The sequence below is a fragment of the Peromyscus leucopus genome, chromosome 7 (genome assembly GCF_004664715.2).
Source record: "Peromyscus leucopus breed LL Stock chromosome 7, UCI_PerLeu_2.1, whole genome shotgun sequence".
Taxonomy (NCBI): Eukaryota; Metazoa; Chordata; class Mammalia; order Rodentia; family Cricetidae; genus Peromyscus; species Peromyscus leucopus.
The window spans coordinates 30329161-30348280 of NC_051069.1; the positions used below are offsets into that span (position 1 = coordinate 30329161).

Here is a 19120-nt window from a genome sequence, read left to right on the forward strand (position 1 = left end):
GTACAGATGCCTGAATGCTAACATTCCTCCCTTTTGTTTATTATAAAAAGATGAGCCGTTAGAAAAGGGTAGCAGGTGAGGCGGGATGAGGGCTCCATGTTCTCGAGATTGCTTCCTGCTGGCCTGGGGGGTATTGATCATCTTTGGGGGACCTGAGAAAATTAGGGTGCTGGCCACATCCTGGGGTAGCTGGCTGTTTCACTTCGCTGTCCAGGCTCTGTGGAACTGTCTGGCACCTCTTGGACCTGGCAAGATGCTCTTCGAGGTGGATCCAAGTAGACTCTCTGGAGCTCACGAGAGATCATGATGAGGTTACCAGCCGAGATGGAGGAGAGCCACGTGATTGCTGCACATACACACAGAATTCAACAGGAGTTGAGTAAATAGAAAGGGAGAACCGGTGTGTGTTGTGCAAGACAAAGCTGACTTCTCCATCTCTGATTCACATGTTGCAGCAAACAGACAGGATATTTAGAGAGGAGAGCAGACAGATACAAGCAGGTCTTGGAGCAAAGAAAAGAAAGTGGAGAATTCTTTCTTGTTCCCCAACTGCCTGGTCCAAAGAATGGTCAGTGAGTCTCCAAAAGACATCCCAATGGGGCAAGGAGGTATATGAGGAGGCAGTTCCAAAGGATGAGGTGCAGAGAAGAAGAGCCAAAGGCCTGAATGTTCTGGTGTTCCAGGGATCCAGGGAGGATCAGATTAAGTGGGCACAAGCTGTTCAGTACGTTGTCACACAAGAACAGGGGCCGAGGGCTAAGAGCCCGAGAGAGACACAGTTGCCTGGTACCAGGACTTTAAGAAAAGCCAGAAGGCAAGGAGATAACTGTGCTCGAGAAATGAAGCCTCACATCTAGGAGAATGGTCAGAGGCAGGTGGCCCCACCAGAGACCCAATTGTTGGTATTGAATGGAAGGCAAAGCTGTCGTGAATGAGAAAGCAGATTTGTTGTAGGTGGAAGAGAATAGATCAGCTGCGGGTGGAGCAGGTGGTGAAGGTCCTAGCGTTAAGTGGGTACCTTTGGTGGACCCTGCCAAGGTATACCACTAAGCACACATGCCACACCCAACAGAGTTAGTGCAGAGGTTTATTGAGAGGGGGAGAGCCGAAAGTGAAAGAATGAAGGGCCGCATCAGAGTGGGGACTCGAGAGAGGCAGGCAGGCAAGAGGAAGAGACGCAAGAGAGAAAAGAAGAGGCAAGAGAGGGAGTTAGAGGCAAAGAGAGACACAGAGAGGAGTAAGAGGCAAGAGAGGAGACCAAGAGAGTGAGCTCTGCCTGGTGGGCACTTTTCAAGGATGCACATGTCGCATAGCTCGTGGGGAAAGGGACCTGGCGGCAGGTCATGATGTCACTGCTTTGACAGCAGAGGTGGACTGCCGCCACCGCCGCTCCAGAAACCAACACGGGTTCTTTAAGCAGAGTTAGATGTATAAGACCCCAGGTTTTGTTTGTTTGTTTTTTTTTTTTTTAAATCTATTTGAGAGAGTTCACTTAATGAAGGAGGAAATGCAGCTTAACAGGTTCCATAGCTATCAGGAGATGAGTCGGGAACAGGAGGGAAGAACAGAGGGAGGGCTTAGAGTGAAGATAAGAAAAAACTTGAAAATAGGGTACCTCCTTCCAATTATCCTTTGCTGGCAGAAGTTGTAAAGGTCCTGTGAAATGCCAGGATATGAGGTGCCTGTAAGCAGCTATTTGAATCGATATCTAAGCGGTATTGGGGCAGAGGCAGTTAAGTTTAGCCCTTAAGTGGGGTGGTAGATATGGTGGTAGGCCCATTTTCCATGAGTGAGGTAGAGAAGGTCCTAGGGCTGGAATGTCTAGCGTCTCAGAAATTCAGTGAGGACCAATGAGGAGGCACAGGCTGCTCGGTGGTCATCATCCAAAAATCAGGGGCTGATGGGCTGAGAGCCCAAGAGAGACACAGTCGCCTGGTACCAGGACTTCGAGAGAAGCCAGAAGGCGAGGAGAGGACTGGGCTTGAGAAATGAAGCCTCACTCATGGGAAATGGCCAGAAGTGAAGAAGTGGGGGCTTACCAATTGTCAGTGTTGGATGGAGAGTCCCAAGGCTCCATTAGGTGGGAAAGTCGGGCTGTGGCAGGCACCCCTCAGACTGCTGGGAGAGCCTGTCGAGTCACAGCACCAAATGTTGTATTTTAAAAGTGGCACGAAGGAGTCACACTGTACAACAGGGCCCACATGGGAGGTTTGCTGAGGGGAGGGGAGTGAAGGGGTAGAGAAGGGGGCAGAGACCGGTCCCTGAGGATGAGAAGGAAGGAGAGAAAGAGAAAGAGACAGGAGGTGGGCAAGGCCCGCCTTTTTATAAGTAAAGGTATCGAATGCACACAGCGGGTGCTCTTAGTGGCTGCAGCTGAGGATGTATCCTGTCAGGACCCTAAGGACGGGCCAGTACAGGTGCCTAATGCTAACACCTGGCTTGGAGTCAAACTCAGATATGTCTGCCTCTGCTTCTCAAGTGCTGGGATTAAAGGCCTGTGCCACCATGGCCAGCTTTAGATTTGTGCCTTTGTGTACTTCAATTTCATGTTGATTCTATAGTCTGTTTTGACTTGTCAAATTAATATTACTAAAATAATGGGCTTGGTTATTCACTTGCTAGGAAAGCACAGATAAATATTAATGTATACTGTACACTGATTCCAGTTTATCATTCTGCCCTAATCTTTTCACCTCGGAGTACCAGGCTGCTTCCATCTCTTCATCTCCGGGGTATGTCCTGGTGTTCTTGTTTTGCTCAGTGCAATTTCTGTTGTCTTGAGTGCTTAGTTTTCTTTCTGCAGTTTCCAATCCAGTCTATTCTCTGAGGCTCAGTTCAGGCACTGATGCATCATTATCATGCACTTAGATACGAGGAATAAGTTTGAGAGACCTGTTGTCCCTCATGCCTTAGGAGGATGTGTTATATTCTTGAGCTGTAAAAAGAGTGAATTAAGTATTCTTACCAGAATAATAATAACCATACGAAGGAAAACTTTGATTAATTAGCTACATTTAGCCATTCTGCAATGTGTATGTACTTCAGAACATTGTATTATAGAAAGAAAATAACACACAATTTTGTCAATTAAAAAAATACTGCCTCCCTCATAATGCTTTTCTACGATTGCCCAGCTACATTTGTTGTTTCTGAACACTGGCATCTGGCTTTGTGTGGAGTTGCTGCATCTGTACCATTGTTGCAAATCCCATAATGCCTGATTTGCTGGAAGTGAGTTTTTGAATGAATAATTATTGAAGACAAGATGATGTATTTTAGTAGAGAGAATAGATGGTAAAATCTAGACTCATCTTAATTGGCTCTTTTCTTCCCTTCCAAAAAACTTTAAAGGAGAAGAAAATGTAACTTAGAAAAGGGATTTGTTTCTGGTGGGCTTCTAAGAGAATGAAGTCAGTGTACTTGGAGCTTGAGGTTCCTTGTGTTGGCAGCTTTGTGCATTTAGAATGCAGAAGCTTCTTAATCAAAGGATTATCTGAGGTCTTACTCATAAAACACGGATGTCTGGCAGCAGTTGAAAACTGAGCTGTTTTTATTAGGTTGCGCATGGTTTGCTCCACACCCTTCCCTGCAGCTAATTCTTAGGAGGTGAGACTCAGAGAAGTTTGGTCATGCAATAGAATCAAAGGTGAAGAAAGACTAATGCATGCTTTCTAAAGCAAATGTAGTATGGAAGGCTTAGCTTTATGCCTTGCATGTTTAACACTTCAGTTTCTTCAAATTTACTATCTGGCACTACAGTTGTAACCCTTTGTCAGGAATATATTTATAGTAAAACTTGAGAATACCTTCTCAGCAATTTTCAGACCCTTTGTCGATTTTTTTTTCCCCTGCAAAGCATTCCAAAGACTTAGCTTTTTTTCACTTTCAAAATACTATCATTGGTAGTTACCTGTTGAGTAAGATGCAGTTTTAGATGTGCATGGCAGTGTGCTCTTGTAATCCCAGCAGAGGAGGACCATAGATAGTGAGTTCAAAACCGACCTCCTGAGCTACCTAGCAAGACCTGTTCTCAAAACAAGCAAGCAAGCAAACAAACAAAAGAAGAGGTTTTTGCTTGTTTTGTTTTTTTGAGATAGGGTTTCTCTGTGTAGCTGTAGCTGTTCTTTTTATACAAAGCTGAAAATGGCTTTGTAGACCAGGCTGGCCTCGAACTTGCAGAGATCTGCCTTCCTCTGCTTCCCTAGTGCTGGGATTAAAGGTGTGCACCACCACTGCCCAGCTTCCAAAAGCAGTTTTATGTCTATATTGTTACGTCAGAAAGCCATATTCTTTGTTATTATGACAAAGTGCAACTTGAGAAAGGATAATGTTCATGTAAATTTGATAGAGCATCTTTACTTCATTGAGAGAATTAGCCTGACACTAGCTGATCAGCTTTGAAGTGAAGTATCAAGACAGGAAAGAAAGAAAACTTGTCAGTAGAGGTATCAGTTAGGGACAGATGGGCAATTAAATTGTTACAGCTGGAAATTTACCAAGCAGATCATTCATTACTGTGCCCTTAAGTTGTTTTCCTACTGTGAATAATCTTTAGGGCTATGGTTTTTCTTATTAAAAATGGTTGAGTGGTATTTAAATTTCCTTTGTGGAAAATAAATTCAGACTTAATTTTTTTTTTAAATTTTTTTTTTTTTGGTTTTTTGAGACAGGGTTTCTTTGTGTAGCTTTGCACCTTTCCTGGAACTCACTTGGTAGACCAGGCTGGCCTCGAACTCACAGAGATCCGCCTGGCTCTGCCTCCCGAGTGCTGGGATTAAAGGCGTGTGCTATCACCGCCCGGCCCAGACTTAAATTTTTTATTACTTTTTTTTCAAAGATTTGTTTTTATTTTGTTTGTGTCTGTGTGAGCGAATGCACATGTGAGTGAGGGTGCCCACAGAGGCTAAAAGAGAGTATTGGACTCCTTGAGACTAGTTATGTGTGGTTGTGATAGAGGTGCTGGGATTCAAACTTTGCTCTTCATGATTGAACAAGCATGCTTTACCTCCAGGCCATCTCTTCAGCCCCCATAGTACATTAAAAACAATTAGTGAGTGTGTGTCACACATACACACTTTCACAAGCCATACTATGAGTGTGGAAGTCAGAGGATAACGTGTTGGAGTCCATTCTCTCCTTCCGCCATGTGAGTTCCAGGGATTGAATTCAGTTGTCAGGCTTGGAGCAAGCTCCCTTACCTACTGAGCCGTCTTTTTGACCCTATGTGTTGTGGAGACAGGGTTTCTTCACTATCTAACACAAGCTGGCCTTGAACTTGCAATCTTTCTGTTCAACCTTTTGAGTTCTAGCATTATATGGTATGCTGATGCCCAGCTTAAATTCAGTTAAGAAAAATGATCCAAATTTATTTTAAAGTTAGGTATTCTCATTTCTTAAAAATGTAGGTTCATTTAGTGTCATTGGTCACCTATTAAATGCCAGACATTAAAAAAGGAATACAAAGATAGAGGAGACTGTCCTTGGTTTCCAGCCATTTGCAGACTGGTACAGAAGGGAGCATTGCGATGCTTTTCGATAGGTGCGTGAATAGAGACTTATACTTACCAGTTCTTTTTATGCACCGAAAAGTTGATTGCTGTGGGGCAAAAGAAACCAAAACAACCCTTCATATAATAACCAAGAACAAGGGATGGAGACAGTACTACTCTGGCTGAGTTTGAATGAAGGTTAAGCTTTATTTTCTGGTTGAGCATTCTGCCTGTCCTCATTCATACGAAATGCTAGAATATAGCTATTACCTAAGAGATAGTGACCTTATAAACTCATTCTGAGTTTGTATGATAGTTATGCTTATAAACTTCATAGTAAGAGATTTAATAGCAAAACAAATGATGGACTGTATATGTAGTAAAAACCAGAAGACTTAAAATGATGAATGCTAAAGTTGGTGGGTTTTTGATTTGTTTTTTAATTTTTAGTTGTTGTTGAGACAATGTCTCATGTATCATACTCTGGCTTCAAATTCACTATGTAGCTGGGCCTGAGTTTGAACTTCTGATCCTCCTACACGCGCCCTAACCCCCCCATCTCCATAGAGCCAGGTTTACAGGCCTTTATACCATACATGACAGAAAATGGCTATTTTGGAGTTAGGATTCTATTTTTATTTTGTACCCTGAACTACTAAATAATCTGTTGTACCCTGGTTGTTTTTAAACTTATTTTAGTGTTGTCCTTTCCTGCTGAGTCTGAGCTCTTTGAATGCAGGAACTCCTAGTACTATTGTGTTTTTCATAGCACCTACATACTGGTGCTAAGTGACAAGCAGATAGACACTCAGTAAAACTGTGAAGACAAAGGATGTGGGTCTTCTCTGTAGCTGTGAGAAGGTACCATGACAAAGGCAGCTTACAGAAGAAAGAGATTATTTGGGACTCACAGTTTCCTAAGGTCACAGTTGATGTTCCCACTGTTCATGGTGGGAAGCATGGCAGTCATCAGGAAGCAGTTGGAGCAGTAGCTGAGAGCTCACATCTTTAACTATAACCGTGATGCAGAGAGAGAGAGAGGAACACTGAGGATGGCCTGATTCTTTTGAAACCTCAAAGCTGTCTCCCAGTGACACACCTTCTGAAACAAGGATACACCTAAGAGTTCCACCCACTAGGAACCAGCTATTCCACCTGTGGTGACTCTTCTCATCCCAGAATATCACAAGGTGATAATTTAGCCAGTGTAGGTGATTTCAGTGTTACAGGAGGAATCTCGCCTTAAATTAAGTCAACACTTTCTTTCTTTCAAAAGTAGATCATTTCTCTCAAGAATAAGAATCATTTGATCTTAAAAATTATTTATTTACTTATTTGAGACAGGGCTCACTCTGAAGCCCCAGCTAGCCTTACATTCACAGAGATTTGCCTGCATCTGCCTCCTGAATGCTGTATTAAAGGTGCAGTCCATTACACCTGACTGTAACACGAATCTTAAAAAGTCTTATTAATAAATACAAACCCGGAGCCAGGTATTGGGTTGAATGCTGAATGATCAGAGAAACAGAACAAGCCACATCCAACCTCACCTTACTAATTCCTCAGCTGATCTTGTTTCCTCAGACTGAAAGCCTCTGAGTCCTCATCCGAATGGATCTCAGCTGAACTGCTGCTAAAAGCTTAAAAAGGCTCTAGTTCCTGGTCTTCATGCCTTATATACCTTTCTGCTTCTTGTCATCACTTCCTGGGATTAAAGGCGTGTGTCACCATGCCTGGCTGTTTCTAGTGTGGCTTTGAACTCACAGAGATACAGACAGATCTATGCCTCCGGAATGCTAGGATTAATGGCATGTGCTACCACTGCCTAAACCTATGTTTAATATAGTGGCTGTTGTTCTCTGACCCCCAGATAAGTTTATTCGGGTGCATAATATATTAACCACACCTGACTTTAATTTGATTTTGAGTGGAATGTAACAGTAGATTTGAGCATTTTGAGAGACTGGATTTCTCAATTTTTTCTAGTTTTTTTAAAGACTTACTTATTTTATATATATCACACACACACACACACATACACACACACACACACACACACACACACACACACACGTATATGTGCTTTGCTTGCATATATGCTTGTGTAACTGGAGTTACAGGTAGTATGTACCACCATGTGGGAACTGAATTCAAGTCCTTTGCAGGAGCAACAAGTGCTCTTAACCACTTAGCCATCTCTCCAGAGCCAAGATTTCTGAATCTTGAATGGTTTAGTTATCAATTTATTATTACCACAAATCCAAATGTATGCAGATAGCACATGGGTTAGGTCAGAATATTACTGATAATTTGGATTCAGTAGATTCTGAATTGGCTGTATGTGTAAGACTTACTTGCTTTTTGCAGTGGCCTAATTCTTACATATTAAAGTACACCAGCATTACAGATTATCAGTTAGAAATTTAGGTGGGGAGAGTGCAGGCTATCTAATACAGGGCTTTCCACCTGCTAAATATATGCCCTTCCACTGAGCTGAGTCCTCACCTTCAAAGGTACTCAGAATAACCAAAATGAGTAATATGGAAGACATGGTGGAAGAGAAACCCTTAATGTTTTATTTTTATTTTTTTTTAATCCCCTTTAGAAGTAGAATGGAAAAGCTAGGTATAGGGGGCACAGGCCTGTGATTCCAGCACAGGAGAATTGCCAGTGTGAGACCATTTTGTGCTATATAGTGAGATCTCATCTCATAAAACAAGACAAAAGGAAACAAAACAAGCAAAAACAGCAACGACAAAAACCTAAAACCAAATAACTCTAAAACCCAAACAAAAATTTAAAAAGTAAGTGTGCCAGACAGAAGCCACTTAAAAGGGATAAAGCAGAATCCTGACACCCCAGACCTTAGTAGTCTTTTAGGGCCCTAAGCATGTTTATGAGTTTTTGGAATTTCACTAATTACATAATCAATTTTTAAAGAATTTCCTCTTTTATCAAGTGGACTATACACCAGGTTCTTAACGAGGTAGAGCATCCCAACCCTTGGGGCATGGATCAGTGAGGGAATAAAAACAAATACATGTCCATGTGGAGCAGTAATGTATTTTAGGCTTAAAGAGAAGGTGTAGAGCCCGGCAGTGGTGGCGCACGCCTTTAATCCTAGCACCGGGGAGGTAGAGGCAAGTGGATCTCTGTGAGTCCAAGGCCAGCCTGGACTACCGAGTGAATTCCAGGAAAGGCGCAAAGCTACACAGAGAAATGCTGTCACAAACAAACAAACAAACAAACAAATTAACTAACGAGAGAGAGAGAGAGAGAGAGAGAGAGAGAGAGAGAGAGAGAGAGAGAGAGAGAGAGAGAAAGCTGGTTTTGTTGAGGCATTATTAAAAAAAAATAAGACTATACTCTTTTAACTATGTGGTTTGAAGCAGTTTGGCAACTGAATATACTCATGTAACCATTATGCTAATTGAGACAGATTATGTGCATCACTCAAAAAGTGTCCTTGTTCCCGCTACAGCTGTGGTCATTCCTGCTTTTCCCTGGTGACGCTTTTCTGAGTCCTGCCTCTGTAGCTCAGCCTCTCTTACTCCTTCTTGGAGTTGTAGGGTGTGGACTCCTGTATTTAGCATGATGCTTCTGTTATTCATCTATATGTGCTACATGTATGGAAGCATTCCTGTTTTTCCCTTTTCTCTCAAGATGACATTTTATTGTATGACTGTGCCATAATTCTCCTTCTCTTTGTTGATGGACATTTGAGTTGTTTTCATATGTAAATGTAATCTTAGGTTTATAGGAAGTTTCCAAATTGTTTTCCCAAGAACTTATACACTCCAACCAACAATGTTAAGAGAATTCCAGTCACCCACATTTTTGCCAACACTTGGTGTGCTCAGTCTTTTCATTTTTAGCCATTCTCATAGGTGTATAGTAGTTTGAACTCTGGTTTGAACTCAGACTTCCCTGAATGTTGCAGATGCTAAGTACCTTGTATGTACCTTTTAACTATTGGTGTGTCTTTCCTATGTTCATTTAAATATTTTATTCCTTTTAATATGTCTTTCATTATTGAATTAGATTTTTAAAGAAGCATTTTTTTTAAGATGTATTTTTATATTATGTGAATGAATTCTTTGCCAGTATGTACATATATGCACCACATACATTCCTGGTGTCCTTGGAGACCAGAAGAGAGTGTCTGATCCTCTGGAACTGGAGTTACAGGAGGTTGTGAGTTGCCATGTGGGTGCTGGGAATTGAACCCTGGTCCTCTACAAGAGCAGCCAGTGCTCTAGACTGCTGAGCCATCTCTGCAGCCACTGGAGTTGCTTTTAAATTGGACACAGAGTTTATAGTAGATTTTATTTTTTGTTTTATTTTATTTATTTGTTTGTTTTTTTTTGAGACAGAGTTCTCTGTGTATCCCTGGCTGTCCTCAAAATCAGAGATCTGCCTGCTTGTTTCCAGTGCTGGGATCAAAGGCGTCCACCACCACCACCACCACCACCACCACCACCACCACCACCGACCTTTACTAGATTTTATACTCCATTGTGTATGGCTTATCTGTTCATTGCTACAGTTTCTTTAGAAGTTTTTTCTTTGATGGTGCATTTTGTGTCTTATGAAATCTGTGCTTACCTTCTAAGGCAGCAGTTCTCAACATGTGGGGTTGCATATTAGATATCCTGAATATCAGATACTTACATTACGATTCATAGCAGTAGCACAATTACAATTGTGCAGTGCCAATGAAATAATTTTGTGGTTGGGGGTCACCACAACATGAGAAACTGATTTTTAGAAGGTTGAGAACCACTGTCTTAAGGTCTTGAAATTTTTTCTTTCGTGTCTTCTAAGTATTTTTAGTTTTTTTAAAAAAAAACTTTTAATTTTTAAAAATTTTTTTATTTATTTTTTATTTTTTAGAAGGCTTGGAACTTGCTATGTAGACCAACCAGGCTGGCCTTGAAACTCACTAGATTTTCCTGCTTCTGCTTCCCAAGAGAGCCTAGATTAGCCAGTGCTTAAGTTTTAGGTCTTATGTTTAGGCCTTTGGCCTGATATTGTGTAAACCCCTTCCTGGTTTAAGCTCAACCATTTATGCAGGAAAAGCAGTGCCATGTGTCCTCAGCCTCAGGGTTTTTAATGTTGGATTTGTGTAGGGTGCATGCTCAGATTGATGCTTTCTATGTGGAGGTTTGGTCTTTCCACTTTTTGGTGTTAGTGTGCTTATGTAGTGGTGCTGTCATCATAAAGAGTATAAAATAACAAGAGTACATCATTGCTATGCAATCGTTCTTATATCTTTTATACATCAGAATTAATAAAGATTATTTACAAACTCTTTATTAGAAGCGTTTGTTTTCTGATCCTCATTATCTTTTTGTTATTTTGCGTGTCATATACTTTGGCTTTTGATGAACTGCTCTATGTCCGTGAAGCTGAAAGCATACATCAAGTCTGTGGCTAACCCAGAGTGTAGGGTCTTCAGGTGTGCTCACTCATAAACTAGAACTAATGAGGGTTCTACTTTGGGACATTACTCTTTCTTTGGTTGAGTTCCACTTTCTCTCTTTTAAAAATATTTTTTTCTTTTCTTTTGTATGTATGTGTATATGTCTGTAGAAGTATATGTAACATATGTGTGTGGGTACCCTAGGAGGTCAGAAGAAGGTGTTAGGTCCCCTGGAGCTGGAGTTACAGGCTTTTGTGAGCCTTCTGGACCAATGGTGCTGGGAAGAGCAGCAAGTGCTCTTAATCATGAGTCATCTCTCTAGTCTGCACGGTTCCTCTTTTTCTTATCTCGCCTTCACAGTTTTTTTTGTTATTTAGATAGAAGGAACCAGCTGAGTATATGCGGGAGATGAAATAGTTGAGTTTACAGGTACTTGTAGTTTCTGCTTTCTCTTGTTCTTCCCCTTCCCTTAGCTCTTGGGAGAATAGCTGCAGGTATTCCCTACATAGCTCCTGTCTTTTACAGTCTCTTTCCTTCAGTATATTTTTCTGAGATTAAGTTTGGATTTCTTTGGAATTTTCCATATGATGTTCCTAACCAATAAGCCTATAATATTTGGTTTTCTTGGGTGAAATACAAATTAAAGCACAGAGCCGGGGGAAGAATTTCTATTATAAATTAATAGCATAGCTGTGAATTGGCTTTCCTTTTAATTGTCTCATCTCTAAAAATCCATCCTTTCCAGTTTGTTATAGCTTGTCCTTGATAGTCCACTCCACTCTCCATTGACACTGGTACCCATGGTTCTTTGTGATGTTCTTATATTTGTTTTATGGGGTTAATGTTCATAGGGGCTTCAGGAGTTACCTTTTATTTCTCCAGGTAGAAAACAGTTCATCACTAATACATACTCACTGTCTTCCGTTCTGTCTCCCCCCCCCCCCCCCCTTACTCTGTGGTTGTTCTGCAGGTCTTGTTCAACGCTGTGTGATCATCCAGAAAGACGACAATGGATTTGGGCTGACAGTCAGTGGAGACAATCCAGTCTTCGTACAGTCTGTTAAAGAAGGCAAGGCATCTTAAAAAATGGTTTTGTTTCAGGGCATGGTTGCACATTGCCTTTAATCTTTGCACCAGAAGGTGGAGGCAGGGGGATCTCTGATTTCTCAGACAGCCTGGTATACATAGTGAATTTCAGGCCAGCAGGTACTGTATAGTGAGACCCTGTCTCAAAGACGAAAACCGGTTTTGTCACTTTGAAGCAAGCAGAATAAGCATAACAAAGCTTCAGTGATGTCTCTTATAGACTTATACAGACTGCAGGATGTGGCCCTTTGTGCTGTTTTTGTCTATGGGGCTATAGAATTCATTCGTCCCAGGTGACTTTATGGAAAGAAGACAGCTCTTCTATAGCTATGGAAACCACACAGTTTCTTGGTCGTGATGTTTTACATGTCATCACTTAACCGACATTTCTGCAGCTCGATTTCTCTGTAGCATTAAAGTGATGTTTTAGTAGAGATAGGCTAAAGAGATATGGATGTTTGTCCCAAATGACAGTCATATCTTTTGCTATTATAATACAGTGGATTCTTTTGTTTTGGGTGCTGTAATTTCAGGTAGATAATATTATATTGAAGGTGGGAACATTTTATAGATGATATTGAGTCTTCAAGTAAAAAAATCATAAACAAGTCTCACACAGCAGTGGATGGTGGGAATAGGATTTGAACCCAAGTCTGCCCTCCGTTACAGCCCATGCTTTAACTGCTGTTACATTACTTCTCTTTCAAGAAGACGTATCAGTGAATCACATGTTAAGCAATTCCTTTCTTACACAGATGGAGCAGCCATGCGGGCTGGAGTACAGACAGGTGATCGAATCATCAAGGTAAAGCGAAGTCTACTGTGGAACTCATGATGTGATTGTATAACACACATTATCAATATTCTTTTTTTCCACCTAGACTTTTTATAAAAACTAGCTCTCTGCCTTTTATACAAGCTTACTTCATTTGTTTTAAAGTTAACATCACCCTTTACTGAAAGGCACAATAAAAGGCTTGTATAAATGGAGTCATATTATTTTCAAGTAGGAAAATAGCTCACCTTTTAAAACTCATTTTTGTTCAAATTAATCTCTTAGCAGGAAATACTCATATAAGTAGGATTTTGCTGGTGCATTGTTTCTTGCAAGTTGATTATTGTTACAGGTGAGCTTTTGATAGAGGGCTAGCACAGTCCAGGCCTGGGTTTGATCTCCAGCACCAGAACAAGAACAAACAAAAAGTAAAAAAGCAAGAAATGAGTAGCTGAAGAAAAAGTGTGTCATGTTTGGGAGGAGATGGTGTAGATTAGTAAAATTGTGACTAATCCAGACTCCACTATAAAACACTAGAGATCAGAAACAGGCCTTGAGGGTTCATTGAGAACAGTTTTCATGTGACCCAGGCTGGGCAGAAACTTCTGATTTTCCTGTCTCCCAAGTATTGGGATTACAGGTACTCATCACCATGGATAGTTTAGATGGTCCTGGGGAATTAGCCCTGGGCTTTATGCCTGCTAGTCAGACACTTTGCCATCTGAAGTATATCCTCAGCCCAAGCCCTGTGAACTCTGATCATTAGAAGAGGAATGGATTTCTCAGTGTTTTCTCTATAACAGTTAAATAATTTGATTACCTAAAGGTAATTATATAGAAGAAGAGAATATTCTTGAAAGTATTTGAATACATTAAGAGTGTGATACCCTTCATTGTAAAGAACACTGTATGCATAGTATGTGCATGTAGGTCCGTGTGTTGCAGGTATATGTGTATGCACATGTGTGAAGACCAGAGGAACCCTCCTCTATCAATGCCTGCCTTGTTGCCTACTAGAGTCTCTCACTGAACTTGTTGCCAATGGAGTCCCCACGCCACTCGGCTAGACTTGCAGTAACGAAGCCCCAGCACTCCGTCTGTTTCTGCCCGTCCTGCTCCCCAGACCCTACCTACATCATGTTGGGCGTGCGGGTCTGGAGAGCCACACCAGGGTTTTCCACGAGGCAGCGAGCACTCTGCTACCCTCTCAGCCCCAAAGCACCTTTCAATGACAAAAAGTAAACCTGTTTGGTGGGACACAGCTGTAATCCACACACTGGGAAAGCAGAGGCAGGAAGATCATCTACAAACTTGGGGCCAGCCTGGTCTACCTAGCACGTTCCAGGACTACAGGCCCTGTCTCAAAAAAACAACATAAATTAAATGAATAAATTACTAGTAAAATAATACTTCTGATAGAAAATTGACAAATAATTTTTATCAGATAATTCCCCAGAGTAATTGAAGTAAATAGCTTCTTCATGAGAATATAGTCAATGTCATTGATAACAGTGAAGTAGAAATTAAAATGATATTTGAAAAATGTATTTCATTATCATTGTTTAATGATTGATGATTCACACTTGGCATAAAATAGTTACAGTAGAATGGCTTCTTTCATTGGTTTCAGTGTCAGGTAAAGTCTGTTTGGTGTAGACGTTTGTAAATATGTATTAAAAATTTTAAGTGTACAACCTTTGATCAGCCAGTTTGTTTTTAGGGATCTATCTAGGGAAATATGTATACAAATGTGCCACATAGATTTGTTATATACTGAAAACTTGTCAACACCCACAACCTAAGTGTGTATGAACTGAGAACAGAGCAAAAGACCCATCGCTTTAAGAAAGACTAGATTAAAGCAGCATGGCAACTAACACTGCAGTCCCAGCGCTTGGATGAGGCAGGAGGATTGAGAGTTCATGGCCGTCTGTATAGTAAGACCTCTCAAAGAATAACAACAATAGAAAGACTGGGTTGACAAGGTTCACAGTGTCGGCATTGAGAGATGACAGTATGATAGATGAAAAGCCGAGTGTCTGTGCCCATGTTTGCATGCTAAAGGTTACCTCAAATATGAAATGTCGTCTTTAGCAGCAACACCCCTGGGTGACATGATGAGCATGCTGTTGTACTTTTTCCTTGTGGCTACATTGTGCTTATGGTGTGTGTGTGTGTGTGTGTGTGTGTGTGTGTGTGTGTGTGTGTGTGTGTGTACACATGTGTACATGCGCACATGTGTATATGGAGGCCAGAGGCCAACCCCCAGTGCTGTTACTCAGGTGCTGTTGACCTGATTTTGAGACAGGCTCATTCATTGGTCAGAGCTTGCCTATTAGACTGGGCTGGCTAGCCAGCAAGGCCTGGGCTTGTCTCATCTCTGCCTCCCCAGCACCAGGACTCCAAGTGCCTGACACCGCGCCTAGCGTCTCTGTGTGGGTTCTGGGGATCAGACTCAGGTCTTCGTGCTTGATTGGCACAGTAAGCCCTTTATTGACTGAGCTGCATCCACAGCTCCCTATACTGATATATTTGAACTTTAAGTTGGTATTACTTGCATGAGAGAAAAAAATTAAAATTAATGTTAACTCCATGTTTGATATTTTTACCTTAACTTGTTTCATTTAATGGAGACCTTGGATAACATTTTTATACCTAGTTTGTCTGAAAATTAAGTTTCTTTATAAAGATTACATTGTATTTGGAAAAGTAAAAGTAAATCGAATGTTAATGCATAATCACTATTTTTCATTTTTTGATTATAATTTTGAAAAATTATTCAACTGTTAATAATTAAAAGCAAAGAAAATTTTTGTTTGTTGATAGAGTCGTGTTGTATGGGCTAGCCTGGCCTTATACTGTTGATCCTCTGCCTCTGCCTCCCCAATGCTGGGATTACAGTCATGTATCACCAATGCCCAGTTTATACAGCGTTGGGAATAGGACCCAGGACTTCATGCATGTTAAGCAAATACTCTGCCAAATGAGCTACATCCCCAGCCCTAAAGACATCTTTTTTGTTTGGAGTAGTTCAACAAATCTGTGAAGGATTGTTGTTGTTGGCTTTTGTTGTTTTTTTTTTTTTTTTTTTTTTTTTTTTTTTTTTTTGAGACAGGGTTTCTCTGTGTAGTTTTGGTGCCTGTCCTGGATCTCGCTCTGTAGACCAGGCTAGTCTCAAACTCATGCCTGACTTTGCTTCCCGAGTGCTCAGATTAAAGGCCTGCACCACTATCACCCGGCTGCCTTTTTTTTTTTTAACTTAATTTTTTAAAAATGTATATTAATATTTTTAAATGTATATGAATATTTTAAAATGTATATGAATATTTTGCCTCCCTGTATGCTGTGCACCACATTTGTGCCTGATACCCATAGAAATCTGAAGAGGGCATTGGATTCCCTGGAACTGGAGTTACAGATGGCTGTGGGCTACCATGTGGGTGCTGGGAATTGAACCTGAGTCCTCTGGAAGAGCAATGTAGTTCCCTTAACTTCTGAGCCATCTCTCTCGAGCCCCAATGTGAAGGATTTGTAAATCTGTTTCAAGTATATTTTGTACTTACCATGTTGACTAAGTTGCAGTTTCCTTTAAATTATGGATGTTCATCCCTTTTACATTGCAACATGACATTTTCATTTATAAATGTATTGGCTTGCTTTCCTACCTATCCTAAGATGCATGTAGTCAGGTGCCTACAGGTTGGATGTACTATCACATTTAAATGAAGGTCTTGTTTTGTTTCAAGTTCATTTTGTTGCTGAATATGTAGTGGTGCAAATTAATTTGGACCAAATGTTTATTATAATCAGTACACAGTAATTCCTAGAGACACTATATAGCTATTGTTTTGATCAGATCTGCCTAACACATACTGTTTTCATTTTCTCATAGGTGAATGGGACTTTGGTGACTCATTCAAACCATCTGGAGGTGGTGAAACTAATCAGATGTAGGTGAATGTTATTTCTTTTTAATATTTTTCTCAAACCCTTAGAAGGGTCACCAAGCATTTTTCTGAAACTGGCCAAATAGCAAATATTTTAGACTTTATGAACTAAATAGTTATTACTGGAGCTTGTTATTGTAGAGCATGCACGGGCAATATGTACATGAATGAATGTGCCTAGGTTCTAATAAAACTTCATCAGACAGAACAGTCTGTGAACTAGATTTAGCCTCTTGCCTGGTGTTTTCCACCCTCTGCCCCCCATATACACACATTGGGTGGTCTATGGTAAAAACTTGCTAGTAATTATCTCTTGTTAACTTCCTGCTTCAGTACATGTATTTGAAAGGCATGCACAAGTCACTTGACAGCAAGGAGTTTGAATCAGAATGTCCTGAAGAGCTTCAGAAATTATATAGTGTAATTCCTTTACCTCAAATCAGTAAATGCTCCTGTAATTTTCAAGAAAATCTCTGGAGAAGTGCAAAATTATGGATTTATAACCTTCAGATCGGTCTTGGCCTACTTAGCCATTTAGCGGCTGATAGTGCTCATGTAATGTAGGGTCTAAGGACGTGGTGCTTCTCTAAGCTGATAGTGAGGCAGGGCAAACTCTAGCACTTGGGCCTCAGTTTCTCTGTATTTACAGGTTCAAGAGAGGAATCAGTGGTTTTTGTGAGTTTTGCTTATAAGTGAAGGTTATGGGGTGGGTGTGTAGGATCGTGGAATTGCGTGGTCTGGACCACATACCATAGTGTGGACTGGGCTACACTCCTGGAGCCCCAGCTTTACTTGGTTGGTACTTTCCCACCCATTCTGCAGAAGAAATTAGGTGTTTCCAGTGACTTCATTCTTTGCACCAATGGCAGCTTGACTGTCACAACAGCAGTAGAAAGAAGACACAAAGGAGTCTCTCTATCCCAACAAGCCTGTTCTCACTGTTCTGGTCTGGCCTAAGTGTTGAGTATTTGTCATGTTTTTTAAAAAAATAAAAGTCAAAAGAGAAAGCTGAAAATAAAAGGAATGTATGATTGGGTCAGATCATTTCATAGTAAGTACACTCTTTAAAAAAAAAAAAAAGAATTATTTATGGCCAACCAGAATCACTTAATTTTTCTTACTGAGTAGATAGATTCTTTTGGAACAAATTCAGTGAACTGGGTTATACTGTGTGGGTTTGGCTTGACTAGTACTTGCTGGATAACCTAGGCTGGTATTGAACTTGAGCCTTCCTGCCTCAGCTTCTTCAGAGATGAAATTACATGTGTGTACCATGTCCAGCTTAGTCAACTAACTGAGTTTCTTTTTAAAACAACAACAATTAAAAACTGGGTTCTTTTAAGGCCTTTTTTTGGGGGAAATGGCAATGGGAATGGGGGTTTGACAGAGTCTAATGTAGCCCAGGCTGACCTTGAACCCACTGGATAGCTAAGGTTGGCCTTGGAATTCTGATACTACTGTCTTTACCTTCCTAGTGCTGATATTATAAGCATAAACCTCATATCTGGTTTATACAGTGCTAGGCATGCACTCTGCAGACTTAACTACATCACCAGCCCTAATATTGATCTCTTTTAAAGATCATATCCTGGCTCTTTGCCTCCTTATTACTTAAGTAACCCTGGGTACCATACCTATAATAATGAGCTATCTTGTGGCCTAATTTTTAATGCCCATTCCAAACATTATCAGAGTGATTGAACTCTGATTTCCTTTGAACCAGTTAAAGAAGGCTAAAAAGAGCTAGAGCGAAGCAAGCATATGGACTAGTAAGATGGAATGAATGGCTTTCTCACAGAGAGTAATGCTGAAAGCCTTGCAAAGTATACTTGCTGGGCATTGTGGTGCACAGTTGTGATCACAGCAAGTGGGAGGCTGAGGCAATAGCATCACAGGTTCAAAGGTTGCCTTGCTGCAGAATGAGTTCTAGCTTAGCCTTGGCAACTCAGTAAGGCTGTCTCAGATAAAAAGTATTTTAAAAGGGTTCAGATTTATCTTAGGGGTAAGTCACTTGACTAATGTGCATTCCCTTGGTATGATTCCCACTACTACAGTTAAAGAAAAAAAGAATGAAAAATTTTTGAAAAAGTTTCTCAACACTATTATTTTTTCTTCTTTTTCTCCTCCCTTCCCCCTCAAGCTGGTTCCTATGTAGCTCTCACTGTCCAGGGACGCCCACCTGGGTCGCCCCAGATTCCACTTGCTGATTCTGAAGTAGAGTCATCAGTTATTGGACATATGTCTCCCATTATGACATCCCCTCATTCCCCTGGAGCAACTGGGAATATGGAGAGAATCACTAGTCCTGTGCTCATGGGGGTAAGACCAGAACATCTTCTCAGTAGATGCTCAATTATATAAAGGTTCCTCTGCTTTATATGAAGAATGTTGATGTATTAAA

General features: G+C 40.8%; 1 protein-coding gene across 3 annotated transcripts in view; it reads left to right on the plus strand.

Annotated features, from left to right (window-relative positions):
- Arhgef12 (Rho guanine nucleotide exchange factor 12) overlaps positions 1-19120 on the plus strand; it is a 143295-nt gene that overhangs the window by 68069 nt on the left and 56106 nt on the right. For all 3 annotated transcript variants that reach the window (XM_028866313.2, XM_028866314.2, XM_028866315.2), the window contains 4 exons: positions 11882-11980; positions 12753-12802; positions 16665-16722; positions 18860-19038. In XM_028866313.2, the coding sequence (XP_028722146.1) occupies positions 11882-11980; positions 12753-12802; positions 16665-16722; positions 18860-19038 (386 nt within the window). The remainder of the gene's footprint in view (positions 1-11881; positions 11981-12752; positions 12803-16664; positions 16723-18859; positions 19039-19120) is intronic.